This window comes from Doryrhamphus excisus, chromosome 5 (assembly GCF_030265055.1).
Source record: "Doryrhamphus excisus isolate RoL2022-K1 chromosome 5, RoL_Dexc_1.0, whole genome shotgun sequence".
In the NCBI taxonomy this organism is placed as follows: Eukaryota; Metazoa; Chordata; class Actinopteri; order Syngnathiformes; family Syngnathidae; genus Doryrhamphus; species Doryrhamphus excisus.
The window spans coordinates 2889502-2907513 of NC_080470.1; the positions used below are offsets into that span (position 1 = coordinate 2889502).

The following is an 18012-nucleotide window of genomic DNA, read 5'->3' on the forward strand; positions in this document are numbered from 1 at the left end:
CCATGACCTCTAGTGACAATTATTCTATTTGAATTGTATTTTTTGTTAAATTTTTATTTTTTGTGCGGGAACTATTGATGGAAAGCATACTGTTATATCCGTTATTGTCTTATTGAAACCTTGCTCGGCAACACAAAGTAATGTAAAATGAGCATCCAACCTAACTCAAAACACCAGAAACCCGGTCTCGGGGGTGGCTCTCCTCCGGCCTGCTGGTGGCGCCCTGTTGCCGGTTGGGATTGATCCTCCATGCCCTCTTGCTGGTCTCTTCATGGGGAGATGCTTCAGGAGCGGGTTTAGTAGAGTCGGCCCTGGCTTGGCCCGCTCCCACGGGGGGCCGGTTGATCTCTGGCGGTTGGGGGCTTGACCTGGCTGCATGGGGGGCGGGGTTGGGTGGTAGAAGGCAGTCTCTCTTCCTTTTGTCATTCTCAGTGACAATTACACATGAGCACACATATACGCACACATATATGGATGGATGGGACCAATCCATCCACCAATTTTCCTCCGCTTATCCGGGTCCGGGTCGCGGGGGCAGCAGTCTTAAGTAGGGAAGCCCAGTCTTCCCGGTCCCCGGCCACCTCCTCCAGCTCCACCGGGAGGACACCAAGGCGTTCCCAGGCCAGCTGTGAGACATAGTCCCTCCAGCGTGTCCTAGGTCTGCCTTTTCCCGGCTGGGCATGCCCGGAACACCTCACCAGGGAGGCGTCCGGGAGGCATCCGGACTAGATGCCCGAGCCTAGCGGCTTTACTCTGAGCCCCTCCCGGATGACTGAGCTCCTCCACCCTATCTCTTAGGGTGAGTCCAGCTACCCTACGGAGGAAACTCATTTCAGCCGCCTGGATCCGGGATCTCGTTTTTTCGGTCATGACCCAAAGCTCATGACCATAGGTGAGGGTGGGAACGTAGATCAACCGGTAAATTGAGAGCTTAGCTCTATTTTTACCACGACGGTCCGGTACAGCGACCGCATTACTGCCGAGGCTGCACCGATCCGTCTGTCGACCCCGAGATACTTAAACTCCTCCACCTGGGGGCAGGACCTCATTCCCAACCCCCTGGAGGGAGCACTCCATCCTTTTCCGACTGAGAACCATGGCCTCTGATTTGGAGGTACTGAGTCTCATCCCAGACGCTTCACACTCAGATGCAAAAACCGTCCCAGTAAACGCTGAAGGTCGCAGCCCGAAGAAGCCATAAGAACCGCATTATCTGCGAATAGCAGAGATGAGATTCTAAGGCCCCCGAACCGGACCCCCTCAACACCTTGGCTGCGTCTAGAAATTCTGTCCATGAAAATTGTGAACATTTTTTTTTTTTTTTTGATGGGACCAAAAAAAAAAATCAGATACCAGAAATAAAAGTAATTAAAACACCAATTAGATCAGGGGTGGGCAAACTACGGCCCGGGGGCCACATCCGGCCCGCTAAGTGTTTAATACGTTCTTTCCATTTCATTGAAACTTAACATACAACCTGGCATCATGGCTTGAGCCAACCTTTTCATGGTTTAAGTAGCTTTTTTAATCAATTTGGTTGTTTAATGTGATCTGCTGTTGACAAAGTGCTCCTGAAAAAAGGGCCCCCCTCAATTTTGTTAAATCAATGCGGCCCGCGAGTCAAAAAGTTTGCCCACCCCTGAATTAGATCAATAAGACTTCACTGATGGATTAACGTCAAACTCTCATTTGTCATATCCAGACACCAAAGACGAGCTGCAGAGGGAAAACGAGGAGCTCAAACAGCAACGCGAGGAGTTAGAGGTGCGCGTAAGCGCCATCAAGTCCCAGTACGAGGGACGCTTTAATCGACAGGAGCGAGAACTGCGAGAACTACGAGGTCAGCAAGAGAGACAAGAGCAAAGGGATGAACCAGCTGAGGCGGGTCCAAGCAAAGTGAGTCTTTCACATAAAGAATTTTTTTTTTTTTTTTTTTAACTCCAAGCCAGTTAAAAATCCAAATGAATGACTGTTTATTATTATGGTTCTAGACTCAGGAGCAACAGAGGAGCACGGAACAGAGACAGATCAGTCTCAAGTCAACGCCTGTTACAGACAGGGGCAGGTATGATGCGCAAATACTGGGGGAGAAAAAAAAAAGCAAATTTTTTTTAATTTCCCAATTCGACAGTGATCTTACATACATGAGTTGACAGTGTGCCACATTTTTATTTTTATTTTTTTTCTTCAGTGCTAGCACCTCCGAGCCTCCGACTGCCAACATAAAGCCAACACCTGTAGTAGCCTCGGCTAGCAAGCAAGCCGTCAACCCAGGGAATAAACCCACTCCAAGGGCAAGCATCAGGCCCATGATCACCCCTGCCACTGTGCCCACCCCAACGCCCACGGCCACCGTCATGCCCACCACACAGGTTGAGACCCAGGAGGGTAAGTCAGCGCGTACACAGGAAGTGATAACTGGTGTTCAGAGTTGTTGTACAGTAAACCAGGGATATATCGGATTCAATTGTTCCCACTGGTTTTGTCCGATATAAGCGAAATCCGTTATATGCGTATACCGGAAAATGTCCGTTTTACGCATATATCGGATTTATATCCGGTATATGCGTAAATGGGATTTTATCCGTTATAAAAAGGCACTTCCTTGACTATGTTTCCAATGTACCTGGACTGGGCAATGAAAAGAGACGTAAGGTAATGAGAATTTAACTTTATTGGACTCTGAGCATAACAAATTGTTAATTAAGCTAGGCCCTGTTACGCCCGTCAGGCCTACGTTATTTCCAATAGTGAGGTTAAGATCTCATTCACTGCTGTGCTAGTATTATTGACGTCACTCACTTTTATATTTGTCCTAAATCTGGAGCCAGGAGAAAGACAATAGCCAGTGACATCAACAAGATTAGCATAACGATGCGGCCATCCGATATATGCCAGGGAAATTTAATGGGAATGCATTGGAACGGGACTGGAGATTTTGTCCGAAATAGGCGAAATTTGTTATAAAAAATTAGATGAATTTTTATTGGAAAAATCGGTTATTTTTTATCTGTCCGTTGTGAGCAAATTTCCGATATATCCGAGGTTTACTGTATTTTGGCATGGGTTAGTGATCAGTTTCACTTTTAGCATATGGTCCTTTTTGTCCATCCATCCACCATCCATTTTCCTACGCTTATCCGGGTCTGGGTCGCGGGGGCAGCAGTCTCAGTAGGGAAGCCCACACTTCCCGGTCCCCGGCCGCCGCCTCCAGCTCCACCGGGAGCTCCACCAAGGCGTTCCCGGGCCAGCTGTGAGACATAGTCCCTCCAGCGTGTCCTAGGTCTGCCTAGGTCGGCCTTTTCCCGGCCGGGCACGCACGGAACACCTCACCAGGGAGGCGTCCGGACTAGATGCCCGAGCCACCTCAACTGACTCCTCTCGACGTGAAGGAGAAGCGACTCTACTCTGAGCCCCTCCCGGATTGGCTGAGCTCCTCATTAAATTAATGTGTTTTTTTTTTTCTAATTGCGTTACAGCCATGCAGACTACAGAGGGCCCACCAGTGGAGCATGTGACCGTGTACGGGAGTGCCAGTGGTTCCGTGCGCTCGGCAAGCCCCAACATCCAGACCACGTTAGCGAGCCCCATGTTAACCGTGCAACAAACCCAAACGCAGGCCACGGCTTTTGTCCAGCCAACACAGCAGCAGAGCGTCACCCACGCGGAGCCACTCAATCAGGAGCCACCACCCGTGGTCATCGAGGCAACACCCAGCTCGCAGGTGGAATGGCCTTCGACGTCTTCCACCTCTGCTGTATTTGGGACTGGTGAGGAAAAGTTTTTGGAGAGAACTGAATATAACTTTTGTCGTGGAAAATCCACTTTCACACTAAATAATGGAAATGTGTCTACATAATACTCTTCAACCTTTGTCTAGTTTCTGCAACTCCTGGATCTTCTTCCTTATCCAAAAGACCCCGCGAAGAAGAGGAAAGTAGCACTATGGTCACAGAAACAGAGGCCCCTCCGGAGGACACCACCCGGGCTCCCATACCAAAGAAGCTACGTATTATCCAAAGAGTTGGTCCAGAGGTGAGGGACCTGGCTGGATTACTAATCTATTTGTGCTGTGTTACGTAATAAAACACGGTCACGTGTTCCCCTTAGGAGGAAATGATGGCCGATGACAACGCTGAGGCTGAAGGGGTGGTACCAACAGACAGTCAAGACGTCGCGGAAACCAGTCAGGTATGACTGGAACAAAAATAATCAATAATCTAGGCCAGGGGTCTCAAACTCAATTTACTTGGGGGGGCCACTGGAGCTCGGGTCTAGGTGAGACTGGGCCGCATCAGGTTTTCCAAAATATTAAAAACAAAAATTTTTTAAAAACTTCGCTTTGGTTCCAATTTTCTACAATAAAAGCTCTGATAAAACATTCCACTGTTCTCAAATATCTTACTTTTTATTTTTCTACACAAAATAAGATGAAAAATAAATAAACAAATCAAGAATAAAGAAAATCAATCAGTAATAAATAAATATAATAATAATAATAAAACGGCAAATAATAAAAACTTAAGAAACCACATATAGTTGGTGGGTAGACAAATTATTTTTTTCAGATTAAAATGAACAAAGCATTATTAGAGCCCTGTAGACATGACAAAACACGACTATAGTCACATTTATACTCTTTTTATTTACAACATATTGCGCAACTGCAGCGTCTTGAGACACATGCTAACTCGCAAACTAGAGCGCTAGCGACCTAAACGGTAGCCTCCAAGTTATTTCCTTTCAACTTAAATAGCCAAAAACTTACCACTTCCACACGGATAGGGAGGATAACTATTAACAGTTATTTAACCTTTAACATGAACATTAATCAAACGTAATAATTTTTTCTGGGTACATGATACCATACAGCATCCATATCAAACTTGCGCGGGCCGCACTAACATTAAACTTTCATATCAAGGTGGGGGCCTCAAACTCGTGTCCTGCGGGCCACATTTGGCCCGCGGGCCGTGTGTTTGAGACCCCCGATCTAGGCACTAAGTTTTTGTTTTTATACACATTGAATCGATGATGTGATTCGATAATACAGTGGAACCTTGGTTAATGTACGCCCCCGGTTAGTGAAATTTTATACCAACATTTTACCTCAGTTTGCGTACCCAGCTGTGTTATGTGTTTTTATCACAAAATGTCCTTGTTTTGCATCCTTTTACCTTGACACTACATGGAAACAAGAGCTGGAAGTCAGCCATCTATACGCATATAACGGATTTCGCTTATATCGGACAAAACCAGTGGGAACAATTGAATCCGATATATCCGAGGTTTACTGTACTATGCAGTGACAGGACGGGATGATTGGGCGAAGAAATGGGGGGGGACAACACTAGGAGAGGGGAGGGGAAAAAAAACAACTCCAAACTAGACTCTAAAATGGAGTACAGTGGTACACAGTGAGTGTACAATTAATGATGCTAACCAAGGTTCCACTGTATCCAGTATCTATTTTTTCTATATGATCTGAACTCCGCCTCCATAATGTACTGATGTTACTAATTGTTGGTCCTTTTTTAGACAGAAGAACTTGCAGCCCTGGAAGATGATGACGAGACGACAGCCTCTCAATCCACCACCATGTACCAAGAAGTTGCTTTAGCACAAAGCGAAACGCCCGAGCAGCAGCTGGAGGTCATCGTCATAGTCACCGATACAGAGAGCGAGGAAAACCCCGAAGAGGGAGATGAAGAGGAAGACGAGCAGGTATATAAAGAATTTGCATAGAAGTCTTATCTTGCACATATAGACAAACAACCATTCACACTCACATTCATACCTATGGACAATTTGGAGTCGCCAATTAACCTAGCATGTTTTTGGAATGTGGGAGGAAACCGGAGTACCCGGAGAAAACCCACGCATGCACGGGGAGAACATGCAAACTCCACACAGAGATGGCCGAGGGTGGGGAAAAACAAAATAAGTCAAAAAGTTACCACTTCCACACAAAATAGGAGGAGAACTCATTCATTCATTTTCTACCGCTTTTTCCTCACGAGGGTCGCGGGGGTGCTGGAGCCTATCCCAGCTGTCTTCGGGCGAGAGAGGCGGGGGTACACCCTGGACTGGTGGCCAGCCAATCACAGGGCACATATAGACAAACAACCATTCACACTCACATTCATACCTATGGACAATTTGGAGTCGCCAATTAACCTAGCATGTTTTTGGAATGTGGGAGGAAACCGGAGTACCCGGAGAAAACCCACGCATGCACGGGGAGAACATGCAAACTCCACACAGAGATGGCCGAGGGTGGGGAAAGACAAAATAAGTCAAAAAGTTACCACTTCCACACAAAATAGGAGAACTCATTCATTCATTCATTCATTTTCTACCGCTTTTTCCTCACGAGGGTCGCGGGGGTGCTAGAGCCTATCCCAGCTGTCTTCGGGCGAGAGGCGGGGTACACCCTGGACTGGTGGCCAGCCAATCACAGGGCACATATAGACAAACAACCATTCACACTCACATTCATACCTATGGACAATTTGGAGTCGCTAATTAACCTAGCATGTTTTTGGAATGTGGGAGGAAACCGGAGTACCCGGAGAAAACCCACGCATGCACGGGGAGAACATGCAAACTCCACACAGAGATGGCCGAGGGTGGAATTGAACCCCGGTCCCCTAGCTGTGAGGTTTGTGCGCTAACCACTCGTCCGCCGTGCCGCCCTGAAAAATAAATGTGAGAGGAAAAAAGAAAAATATTCTTTAAAATACCTCAAATTAAATAATCACGCTTAAGTTTTACTTCTACTACTGTTGTCCTAGCCTTCCCTACCTTAGCCTCAAACCTACCACCTCCTCCACCAATACATTGCGGTCCTGTGAGAAACACTGATGAATGTTTAGCTCCATGCCTATAAAGCAGAGGAGCACTCTGGGATTAAACCACAGTTTTGTTTGATCCTTCAATGCAGGACTACGAAGAAGGCGACGAAGAGGAAGATGAAGAGGAGGAAGAAGAAGAGGAGGAGGAGGAAGAAGACGACGGGGGGATGGGAGAAGGCCAGGAGAGCAACGAAGGGAGCGGAGAAGGCAACGAGGCCTACGAAGGCGATGACACAGAGGTTTGAGCAGCAGACACACGTCATGTACCCGCAGTGACGGGCTCGAATCGTACACACTCACACCCACGCGCTTGTCATTTCCAGTAGATATCTTAACCCTTCCCACTCTCTCTCTCTGTAGAGTCTTCTGCGCTTTCCAAGTCAACAAGTCATTTTTTCCACTCCTATCCTTTTAGAATTTTACCCCTGTGTCATAGATTTGTCTCTTTGAATCCCAACTTAACTTGGGTTTTATTTGCCGCCCCATGTGAGTCAGTGTCTGCATTGGGGGGGGGTTAGGGATTTGCGGTGTCACCGCTAATGTGCGTGTGTGAAAGTAGCCCCGATGAGCCGCAAACGGCTATACTCATGGTGTTTTTGTGTAACTCGGGTGTTATGTAATAAAAGTTTTACTGTTAACGAGCTTTGCTGGAAAGAAGAAACGCACGCCAGCTCGGACCAAAATGAAAAGCGAGCACTGAACCAGGAGTTTAGACCTTTAGACCTCTAACACAAACAAAACACTGAAGGGAAAATTTGAAATGAGAATTCCTAAAGCAGGGGCCTCAAACTTGCGGCCCACGAGCCGCATTTGGCCCGCGAGCCGCTAGTTTGAGCAAGCACTGAACCAGGAGTTAGACCTTTTAGACCTCTAACACAAACAAAACACTGAAGGGAAAATTTGAAATGAGAATTCCTAAAGCAGGGGTCTCAAACTTGCGGCCCGCGAGCCGCTAGTTTGAGCAAGCACTGAACCAGGAGTTAGACCCTTTAGACCTCTAACACAAACAAAACACTGAATGGAAAATTTTGAAATGAGAATTCCTAAAGCAGGGGTCTCAAACTTGCGGTCCACGGGCCAAATGCGGCCTGCGAGCCGCTAGTTTGAGCAAGCACTGAACCAGGAGTTAGACTTTTAGACCTCTAACACAAACAAAACACTGAAGGGAAAATTTGAAATGAGACTTCCTAAAGCAGGGGTCTCAAACTTGCGGCCCACGGGCCAAATGCGGCCCGCGAGCCGCTAGTTTGAGCAAGCACTGAACCAGGAGTTAGACCTTTAGACCTCTAACACAAACAAAACACTGAAGGGAAAATTTGAAATGAGAATTCCTAAAGCAGGGGTCTCAAACTTGTGGCCTGCAGGCCAAATGTGGCCCGCTAGTTTGAGCAAGCACTGAAGCAGGAGTTAGACCTTTAGACCTCTAACACAAACAAAACACTGAAGGGAAAATTTTGAAATGAGAATTCCTAAAGCAGGGGTCTCAAACTCGCGGCCCGTGGGCCAAATGCGGCCCGCGAGCCGCTAGTTTGAGCAAGCACTGAACCAGGAGTTAGACCTTTAGACCTCTAACACAAACAAAACACTGAAGGGAAAATTTGAAATGAGACTTCCTAAAGCAGGGGTCTCAAACTTGTGGCACCGCGGGCCAAATCGAGTTTTCAATCGCCAATGAAATGTTGTTGCCTGGCTACCGCATAATAATAAATAATAATAATAATAATGTGGAGAATAAATAGACAATGAAATATGAACAACAATGTACAGCGTAAACAGTAATTTGTACAAATAATTTAGATTAAGTAATACATACATGCCGGATGACATCAACTACAGCAGGGGTCTCAAACTTGCGGCCCGCGAGACGCTACTTTGAGGCCCCTCGCACCTTGATACCAAAGTTTAATGTTGAAATGACAGCTTAAAGCTATGTGTGCACACCGGACACAATTAACATGATTTTTGCCCCCGCCCATAACTGTTACCCCGCCCTGTTTAGCTTTGGATTAGCAATGAAGCTAAAGGCTTATATGACGCTGGGTATAAATAAATACAGGAAATGATTTGGAATGAAACAGGGAAAATACACGTCAAGATAAAACATGTTGTTAAAGTTACGACGCTGCTCCCAGATGGAAGTGAGTACGATGCTAACTTGCTAATTGGGTCAAATTATTAAGTTACATTAATGTTCATGTTAAAGGTTAAATAACTGTTAATACTGTACATTTGTATCTGGAAAAAATAATTTCTTACATTTTTCTTATTTGCTGTTTTATTATTATTTTACTTATTTATTACTGATTGATTGATTTATTGTTTTTATTCTTAATTTGTTTATTTTTTAAAATTTTGTGTATAGAAAAATAAAAAAATTAAGATATTTGAGAACAGTGGAATGTTTTATTAGATTTTTTTTATTGATATATATATATATATATATATTTTTTTTTTTTTAAACCTGATGCGGCCCGGCTTCACCCAGAACCTAGCTCCGGTGGCCCCCATAGGTAAATTGAGTTTGAGACCCCTGTCCTAAACGGTTCTGTCCTTACCATTGTGTATATTCTTCTGCCGTATCACAAAAACATATATAATTAAAATTCATCAGTATATGATTACAATGTGACAATATTATGCTTGAATATTCCATCCATATTCGACCAAAAATCAAAGTATGCATTTTTCTCTTTCACTCCGTTCTCAAGGGAGCTGATGTAACCGACCCGGGGACAGAGACTGAGGAGAGTTTGGGGGCGTCTGACTCCACCCAGAGACCAGCGGATTCCCAGACGGCCAGTTGTAAGATCCAGGAAATCTTATTAATGCAACACGTGCGGCTTCCACATTGGACTCGCCCAATGCGCTCACTACCTGTCCCGCCGTCTAATTAGTTATCGAACGCAGCGCCATGACCGAGAGAGGCGTAATGTTGTCTGTCTGGAAGAAAGGGCGGCACAACTTGGAACATCATTCCAACAACCGTCTTTTTAATGTCTCGATAGGGTGTTTTTTTGCTACATTAACATAAAATACCCCTTTGATACAGAATTGGTTCAGTCCACTGAACTTTTTTTTCCACTTCTTTTTAGTTGAGAGCACAACAATGGAGGCATTCTGTACTGACCAACCCATCACAAGCTCCGGTATACGTATGCCACAGTCGCCAAGAAGAACAACACATCCACTGCCCCCTCGTCCCTCATCAGAGCTAGGACCACCCACTCAGGTATGTGGAATCCGGGTCCCGGGTCCGGGTCGCGGGGGGCAGCAGTCTTAGTACGGAAGCCCAGACTTCCCGATCCCCCGGCCACCTCCTCCAGCTCCACCGGAAGGACACAAAGGCGTTCCCAGGCCAGCTGTGAGACATAGTCCCTCCAGCGTGTCCTAGGTCTGCCCCGGGGGGGGCCTTTTCCCTGCTGGGCATGCCCGGAAACACCTCACCAGGTCCGAGGTGACGGGACAGACCAAGAGTGATTCAGAAGACCCATATGAATAATAACAAGAAGAGGAACCGTACCTCGCCCGGATGTGGGATACCGGGGCCTCACCCTTGGAGCCCGGCCCGGGGGAGGGGCTCGCAGGGTGAGCGCCTGGTGGTCGGGCCTTCACCCATGGAGCCCGGCCGACCCACCACCTACGGGGGCAAGCATAAGGGTCCGGTGCGTTGTGTGTTTGGTGGCGGTCAAGGGCGGGGGTGCGTAGGCGACCTGGTCTTCGGCGGCCAAATCTGGTTCTTGGGAATGACAGTCCTTCTTCCCAATTTGGAGACATGCAAAAAAAATAAAAAATTGACCTTTTTGTCACATGCTATTAGATGTCCCAGCGCATCCCTGCGCGTCGCCAGTCAGTCGGCAGGGTCCCTCAGCTCTCCTCCGGGGTCCCCAGCAGTGCTGTAAGTAATATCTCCTTGAAAACGAGTATCATTTTACAAATGAAGACCTTGCAACCAAAAGGCGCTAAATCCAATTTTCACTAAGTTGCATGTTTTTCATGAGTTTAATAGACCTCTGTCATGTGTATCCAAATCACATATTTTTGGTCTTGAAATCATTTTAAAAAATATGAAAACAAGTGATATGAAATGTATGCTTTCAACCAAAAGGCGCTATTTCCATTTCAGATTTCAACCAAAAGGAGCTAAATCCCTTTCTTTCTTCTTTATTCTGATTGGCCCAAGTTTCCCATCTATTGATAATCTGACCAATCAGAGAGAAGAATACAATTGGCACTGCACATACAGAAAGCCAGTATCAGTGCGCATCCTGTTTTGTTTGTGTACATTAAGTACACGTATGATAGTTACAGTATGTTATGCAATTCAGGAGAACACAAATTGTGTTTTTACAGTATTCTGTAACATGGAAGTTTTTTTGGAAATCTCTACCTTGACACCTCCAACTTTCACGAGAAACATTATTTTACTTGTACTAAAAAACATACAATGTAAAGAGTTTGGAATGAGATGATTTTTGTCACTGTCACCTTCATGGTGCAGTCAAATATGAGCACTGCTTTTAATAAAAAAAATTTATTAATTTAATTAATAATAATTATTTTGTATTGTATGTTGAGAATGGCTTCTGTGTTGTAATTATTTTATTAGCATAGCACATTAAAGCACCTTACATTCTTTTACAACAATGCCATTGAAGAAGTTAAAGGTGACTTCAAATTTATTTCAGCTAAAAGGCGCTAAATCCATAATTTCAGCCAAAAGGCGCTAAATCCGAAAAAAAAAGATTATTAAAAAAAATATATAAAATATATGGTGTGTGCAGGATTTTTATAGCATGCATTTTTATGACCTATATTGATAGCTCTTTCATTTGCAATATAGACTTGATGACCAAATAGATTGATATGTGCGTAGTTAAAAATCATTGATTTTCCCGAAATCAGCCAAAATGGATTTAGCGCCTTTTGGTTGCAAGCTCTTCAAAAATACTATTTACTATTTGCTATACTATTTACTATTTTACATTTTACAAACATCTGGCTATCTTTTGCTGCAGCACCTATTTGACGAGGACGACCGCATGGTTCCCAACACTCCCACGTTGGTTGTGCCGCACCGCTCCGATGGTTTTGACCAGGCCGTCCAGTAAGTCTCACATGTGAACAGACATGGGAATAACTTATCTTTGAAACCGGGAATGTCAACTAAGGATCGACCGATATATCAGCCGGCCGATATATCGGGCCGATATTTGCGTTTTTTTTTTTTTACAAGGGTGGGTTCGCCTATGTATTTTTCCACCGCATGATTTACAGTCAGGCATAAGGCAGAGGACCCCGCAACACATGTAGTCGCGGTACCCCGCCCCCACTGTTGAATCACATCAAGAGCACGTTTTCACAAGTAATAGAGTTAGTTACTAAGCCCATCACAATTCACCGGGTGATCGCTAGGCATAACAGTTTAAATCAGGGGTGCTCACACTTTTTCAGCATGCGAGCTACTTTTAAAATGACCGAGTCAAAATGATCTACCCACTACAAAAATGCAAAACATCTATTTATTTTCAAATGTATTGAGGATTATTTGTACGTACAATGTATGTTGATGTACCTTACATAACCAAATGAGCCGATATTGCAAAACACACATAATTAACTATTAACATTTTTTGTAATTACCTGAGTTTACTTTGATGACTTGCACTGAATTGAATCAGCCAGGGATGCATAGTCCGGACAGTAGCTGCTGATAGCCAGCCTCAAGCACACTTCCAAATGTTTATCAGTCATGGATAATATCCGTATCATAATATCCGTATAATATTCCATATCCGTATGGAAGTGATATGTTTTTGCCTTTTTACTTGGTCCAGCTCCTTCACTCATTTTAGTGACCATAAACTTTAGCGAGGGCTTAAAATCTGACGCAATTCGCCGACTAGCTTAGCACTTTGCATTGTTGTTTACGCATGAGCGGTGACCTAAAGGTCAAAATTCAGGTGTCATCTGACTGGTTGTCCTGTATGTCAATCAAGTAACGGGGATGGATGATAGGCTGACATCGTAAGTTCTGCTGCACTTAGAGACCTTGTTTGATTTGATTGGTCGCCCGAAGGGCAACATTCAGTTGTCATCTGAATGGCTGCCCTGCATATCAATCAAGTGACGGCATTGATGCGAGGATGATATTTTTTTTAATGTCACGCCGCGATCGACCAGCGATCGACCAGTACCACCTCCGCGATCGACCGGTAGATCGCGATCGACTTAATGAGCACCCCTGGTTTAAAGTCACGGTGGGACAACAAGAAAGCCCCAAAAACATCACATACCAACGCGACAGACGAATAAAAGCACTCTCGCTAGTCGAGCAGAACAAGAATGAACAACTATGCAACTTTAAATGCGGAATTGTAGCAGCCATGTTTGCTTATGAGAGGTCTTAATCGTGCACAACACTAACTTTAATTATGAGAGAAATGTTTCATATAACGTACTAAATTGTGTCAGTGTGATGCGTTTGTGTGTGTGGAGGTGGGCGGGGGGGGGGCAGTCATCACATCGATGCTAGATAAATTTAAACTACAGTAAACCTCGGATATATCGGACTCGGATATATCGGAAATTCGCTCACAACAGACAGATAAAAAAAACGATTTTTCTGTAATGCATTTCCAATAAAAATTCATTGCATATATCGGATTTTTTTATAACGGATTTCGCCTATTTCGGACAAAATCTCCAGTCCCGTTCCAATGCATTTCCATGAAATTTCCCTCGCATATATCGGATGGCCGCATCGTGGCGCTCCGATTCGCCGAATCGTGACAGGCCGCTATACGACGTCATTTGCAGCGTTTGCAGCGTTGCCTGCGCGTCCAGGTACATTGGAAACATAGTCAAGGAAGTGCCTTTTTATAACGGATAAAATCCGATTTACGCATATACCGGATATAAATCGGATATATGCGTAAAACGGACATTTTCCGGTATACGCATATAACGGATTTCGCTTATATCGGACAAAACCAGTGGGAACAATTGAATCCGATATATCCGAGGTTTACTGTACGACAGGAATGTTTTGCACACGGTTGAATATTTACTCCTTTTAAAGTTAATAATGCCGTTTAAATGTGTGTTTTAAGAAAGCTGAATCCTACTATGTTCAGTGTTTACATTTCAATAAATATTTGTTTAAACATGAGACCTGGAATATTTGTTATCATGGTCATTTTTTCATGTAAATTTGAGGGATCAAAAGCGATATCGGCCCAAGCAAAATCGGCCATCGGCTGAGGGTGATGGGGGAAAAAATCGGCATCTGCCCCCCAAAAAAACACATCGGTCGATCCCTAATGTCAACAAGACTAATGCTAGTTAATAGTAGTATAATCACATCATGTCATAACATAATGCATGTATAATAACAGATTAGATGGTCAGCAAAAGTAAGAGTTTAACTTTATTAGGCTTTGTCTTTCATACTACAGTAAACGTCGGATATATCGGATTCAATTGTTCCCACTGGTTTTGTCCGATATAAGCGAAATCCGTTATATGCGTATACCGGAAAATGTCCGTTTTACGCATATATCGGATTTATATCCGGTATATGCGTAAATCGGATTTTATCCGTTATAAAAAGGCACTTCCTTGACTATGTTTCCAATGTACCTGGACTGGGCAATGAAAAGAGACGTAAGGTAATGAGAATTAAACTTTATTGGACTCTGAGCATAACAAATTGTTAATTAAGCTAGGCCCTGTTACGCCCGTCAGGCCTACGTTATTTCCAATAGTGAGGTTAAGATCTCATTCACTGCTGTGCTAGTATTATTGACGTCACTCACTTTTATATTTGTCCTAAATCTGGAGCCAGGAGAAAGACAATAGCCAGTGACATCAACAAGATTAGCATAACGATGCGGCCATCCGATATATGCGAGGGAAATTTAATGGAAATGCATTGGAACGGGACTGGAGATTTTGTCCGAAATAGGCGAAATCCGTTATAAAAAATCCGATATATGCAATGAATTTTTATTGGAAATGCATTACAGAAAAATCGGTTCTTTTTTATCTGTCCGTTGTGAGCGAATTTACGATATATCCGAGTCCGATATATCCGAGGTTTACTGTAGTACAGTTTATAAGCTTAGCCTAGCTAAGTATGCTATCTTTCAGTGGTTATATTAGACAAGTATATATATTTTTTTCCTCTTCTCAGTTCTTCCCAAGTGGCTGCAAGCCGGAGCTTCCGTTTTGGCCAATCGGACGACGTGCCGCAGACTAGCTCAGATCTAAGTCAGCTTGCATCTCAAGGAGGTACGCCACCGCTCTTCATTCTGTGAAACGCCGCTAAATTCAAAATACTTTAATGTTATCGTAAATGTCTTCAGGTCTCGGCATGTTTGAAAGCCCCATGTTCCTCGCGTCCCATGAAGAGGAGTCTGGCGGACGCAGCGTCCCCACCGCACCACTCCAAGTGGCGGCCCCAGGTATATAACATACATATATATACAGTGACCGGAAATGGCATGGCTGTACATACTCCAATTAGTAGTTTTTCCTCTGAAGTGGTTTCTTCAGACGCCATGGAGCAGGCCTCTCAGTCGGTTCCCATGGTGAGCACCTCCACGCCCGGCCTGGTTGTGCCCGGCATGGCTGGTACAAGCGAGGATCGAGATGACGTCTTCCTGGAGTCAGACCCTGATAAGTAAGCATCTCTGTTTTTATTTGTGAGTGTTTGTGAACATGGCCGCCAAGGGACACATATACATTCTATATCCGTGATTTTCAACCACACTAGTGTACCTTGAGAAACCGTCAGGTGTGCCGTGAGGAATTATCCAATATCACTTTTTATAATTTAGATTTATTAATCATCATTTGCAAATATTATGTCAATAGTATACATGGACCCAAATATTCCAATTCACTTTGGTTTATTTGCTCAAATGGAAAGAATTGAACAGGGATGGAATATTCCTTTAACCCAGTGTTTTTCAACCTTTTTTGAGCCACGGCACGTTTTTTTTTTACATTGTAAAAATCTTGTGGCACACCACTAACCAAAAATGTTCCAAAATGTCACCACGACCTCACACGTGCATCAATAAGTCTATCGGAGGAACAAGGTAGGTGTTGCCACACGGACCAATATTACATTGCTATGCTAGTCTTTACACCACAGACACTCCACAGTAGCCACGTTTTTACATCACCACTTTTTCTCTTTCCGAATGACCTTTCGGGAAACAATGGTATCCACGGAAAGGAATATTCCAATCTCTTGTCTACATGCGCCGTGAAAATCAACCAGAATAGTCAATAGGGCATGCCCAGTAAAACGTAAACATCAACATCACATCGTGATACCGGCTTCCCCGAGTTTTTCTTTCACTTGTTAGAATAACTCCGTATTGCCAGTTTTTCGTCTGTCCAGTCTTGAAATTTAGTTTGAATCAAAAACAAACTTTGCTTAGCAGTCCAATGCCGATTGCCGGCCTCCATTTTTAAAAGTGAAGAACGTCTGGATCTGCGTGTTACGTCATATCTGAGCATGCTCTGAAAGAACGCACGCCGGGATAAATTTAAACAGGAAAAGATCAAATTCAATCTTGCTAATATTTTATAATTAAACTCAGGACATGTTTTATATAGATATATATTTTATTTTTAAATAAAACTGGACTTGTGAATGGCGTATAGAAGTGTTTAGATTCTGTTTCACAGATGGCGCTAATGCACACGAAAGCTGCTTGCCAACCGCCAATAAACAACAGAAGAAGAAAAACACCGCGAAGAAGAACGCACCCTGACAACTTTCCGTTTGAGCGGGTACAAGATACCTGAATCGGATTGGTTAAAGGAATATTCCATCCCTGTTCAATTCTTTCCGTTTGAGCAAATAAACCAAATGCAATTGGAATATTTGGGTCCATATATTCATGGCTATTGACATAATATTTGCAAATGATGATTAATCAATGTCAACTATAAAAAGTGATATTGGATAATTCCTCACGGCACACCTGACGGTTTCTCAAGGTACACTAGTGTGCCCGCGGCACAGTGGTTGGAAATCACTGCTTTAACCAATCCGATTGAGGTATCTTGTACCCGCTCAAACGGAAAAGTTGTCAGACTGCGTTTTTCTTCGTGGTGTTTTTCTTCTTCTGTTGTTTATTGGCGGTTGGCAAGCAGCTTTCGTGTGCATTAGCGCCATCTGTGGAACAGAATCTAAACCCTTCTATACTTTTTATTCATAAGTCCAGTTTTATTAAAAAAAGAAAATAAATATCCTGAGTTTAATTATAAAATATTAGCAAAATTGAATTTGATCTTTTTACTGTTTAAATCGATCCCGGTGTGCGTTCTTTCAGAGCATGCTCAGATATGACGTAACACGCAGATCCAGACGTTCTTCACTTTTAACCCTTGTATTATTTTACGGGTCAATTTGACCCGTTTCAGTTTTTGTGTTAATGACCCTAGATGAGGAAAAGTCACAAAATTTCATGAAGAAAAAGAAAGGATAAACCAGTACTTTGGTCAACACAAAAACTGAAACGGGTCAAATTGACCCGTAACATAATACAAGGGTTAACAAATCATGCTAGTTAACCTTGTATTATGTTACGGATCAATTTGACCCGTTTCAGTTTTTGACAAATCATGCTAGTTAACCTTGTATTATGTTACGGATCAATTTGACTCGTTTCAGTTTTTGTGTTAATGACCCTAGATGAGGAAAAGTCACAAAATTTCATGAAGAAAAAGAAAGGATAACCAGTACTTTGGTCAACACAAAAAATTAAACGGGTCAAATTGACCCGTAACATAATACAAGGGTTAAAAATGGAGGCCAGCAATCGGCATTGGACTGCTAAGCAAAGTTTGTTTTTGATTCAAACTAAATTTCAAGACTGGACAGACGAAAAACTGGCAATACGGAGTTATTCCAACAAGTGAAAGAAGCCGGTATCACGTGATGTTGATGTTTACGTTTTACTGGGCATGCCCTATTGACTATTCTGGTTGATTTTCACGGTGCATGTAGACAAGAGATTGGAATATTCCTTTCCATGGATACCATTGTTTCCCGAAAGGTCATTCGGAAAGAGAAAAAGTGGTCATGTAAAAACGTGGCGACTGTGGAGTGTCTGTGGTGTAAAGACTAGCATAGCAATGT

General features: G+C 43.6%; 1 protein-coding gene across 1 annotated transcript in view; it reads left to right on the forward strand.

The window, feature by feature from the left end:
• tprb (translocated promoter region b, nuclear basket protein) overlaps positions 1 to 18012 on the forward strand; it is a 50278-nt gene that overhangs the window by 28906 nt on the left and 3360 nt on the right. The window contains exons 34-48 of the mRNA XM_058072893.1: positions 1703 to 1896; positions 1992 to 2065; positions 2192 to 2388; positions 3480 to 3770; positions 3881 to 4035; positions 4111 to 4191; positions 5539 to 5724; positions 6944 to 7093; positions 9563 to 9656; positions 9947 to 10083; positions 10672 to 10749; positions 11870 to 11958; positions 15046 to 15143; positions 15218 to 15316; positions 15396 to 15534. Coding sequence (XP_057928876.1) covers positions 1703 to 1896; positions 1992 to 2065; positions 2192 to 2388; positions 3480 to 3770; positions 3881 to 4035; positions 4111 to 4191; positions 5539 to 5724; positions 6944 to 7093; positions 9563 to 9656; positions 9947 to 10083; positions 10672 to 10749; positions 11870 to 11958; positions 15046 to 15143; positions 15218 to 15316; positions 15396 to 15534 — 2062 coding nt within the window. The remainder of the gene's footprint in view (positions 1 to 1702; positions 1897 to 1991; positions 2066 to 2191; positions 2389 to 3479; positions 3771 to 3880; positions 4036 to 4110; positions 4192 to 5538; positions 5725 to 6943; positions 7094 to 9562; positions 9657 to 9946; positions 10084 to 10671; positions 10750 to 11869; positions 11959 to 15045; positions 15144 to 15217; positions 15317 to 15395; positions 15535 to 18012) is intronic.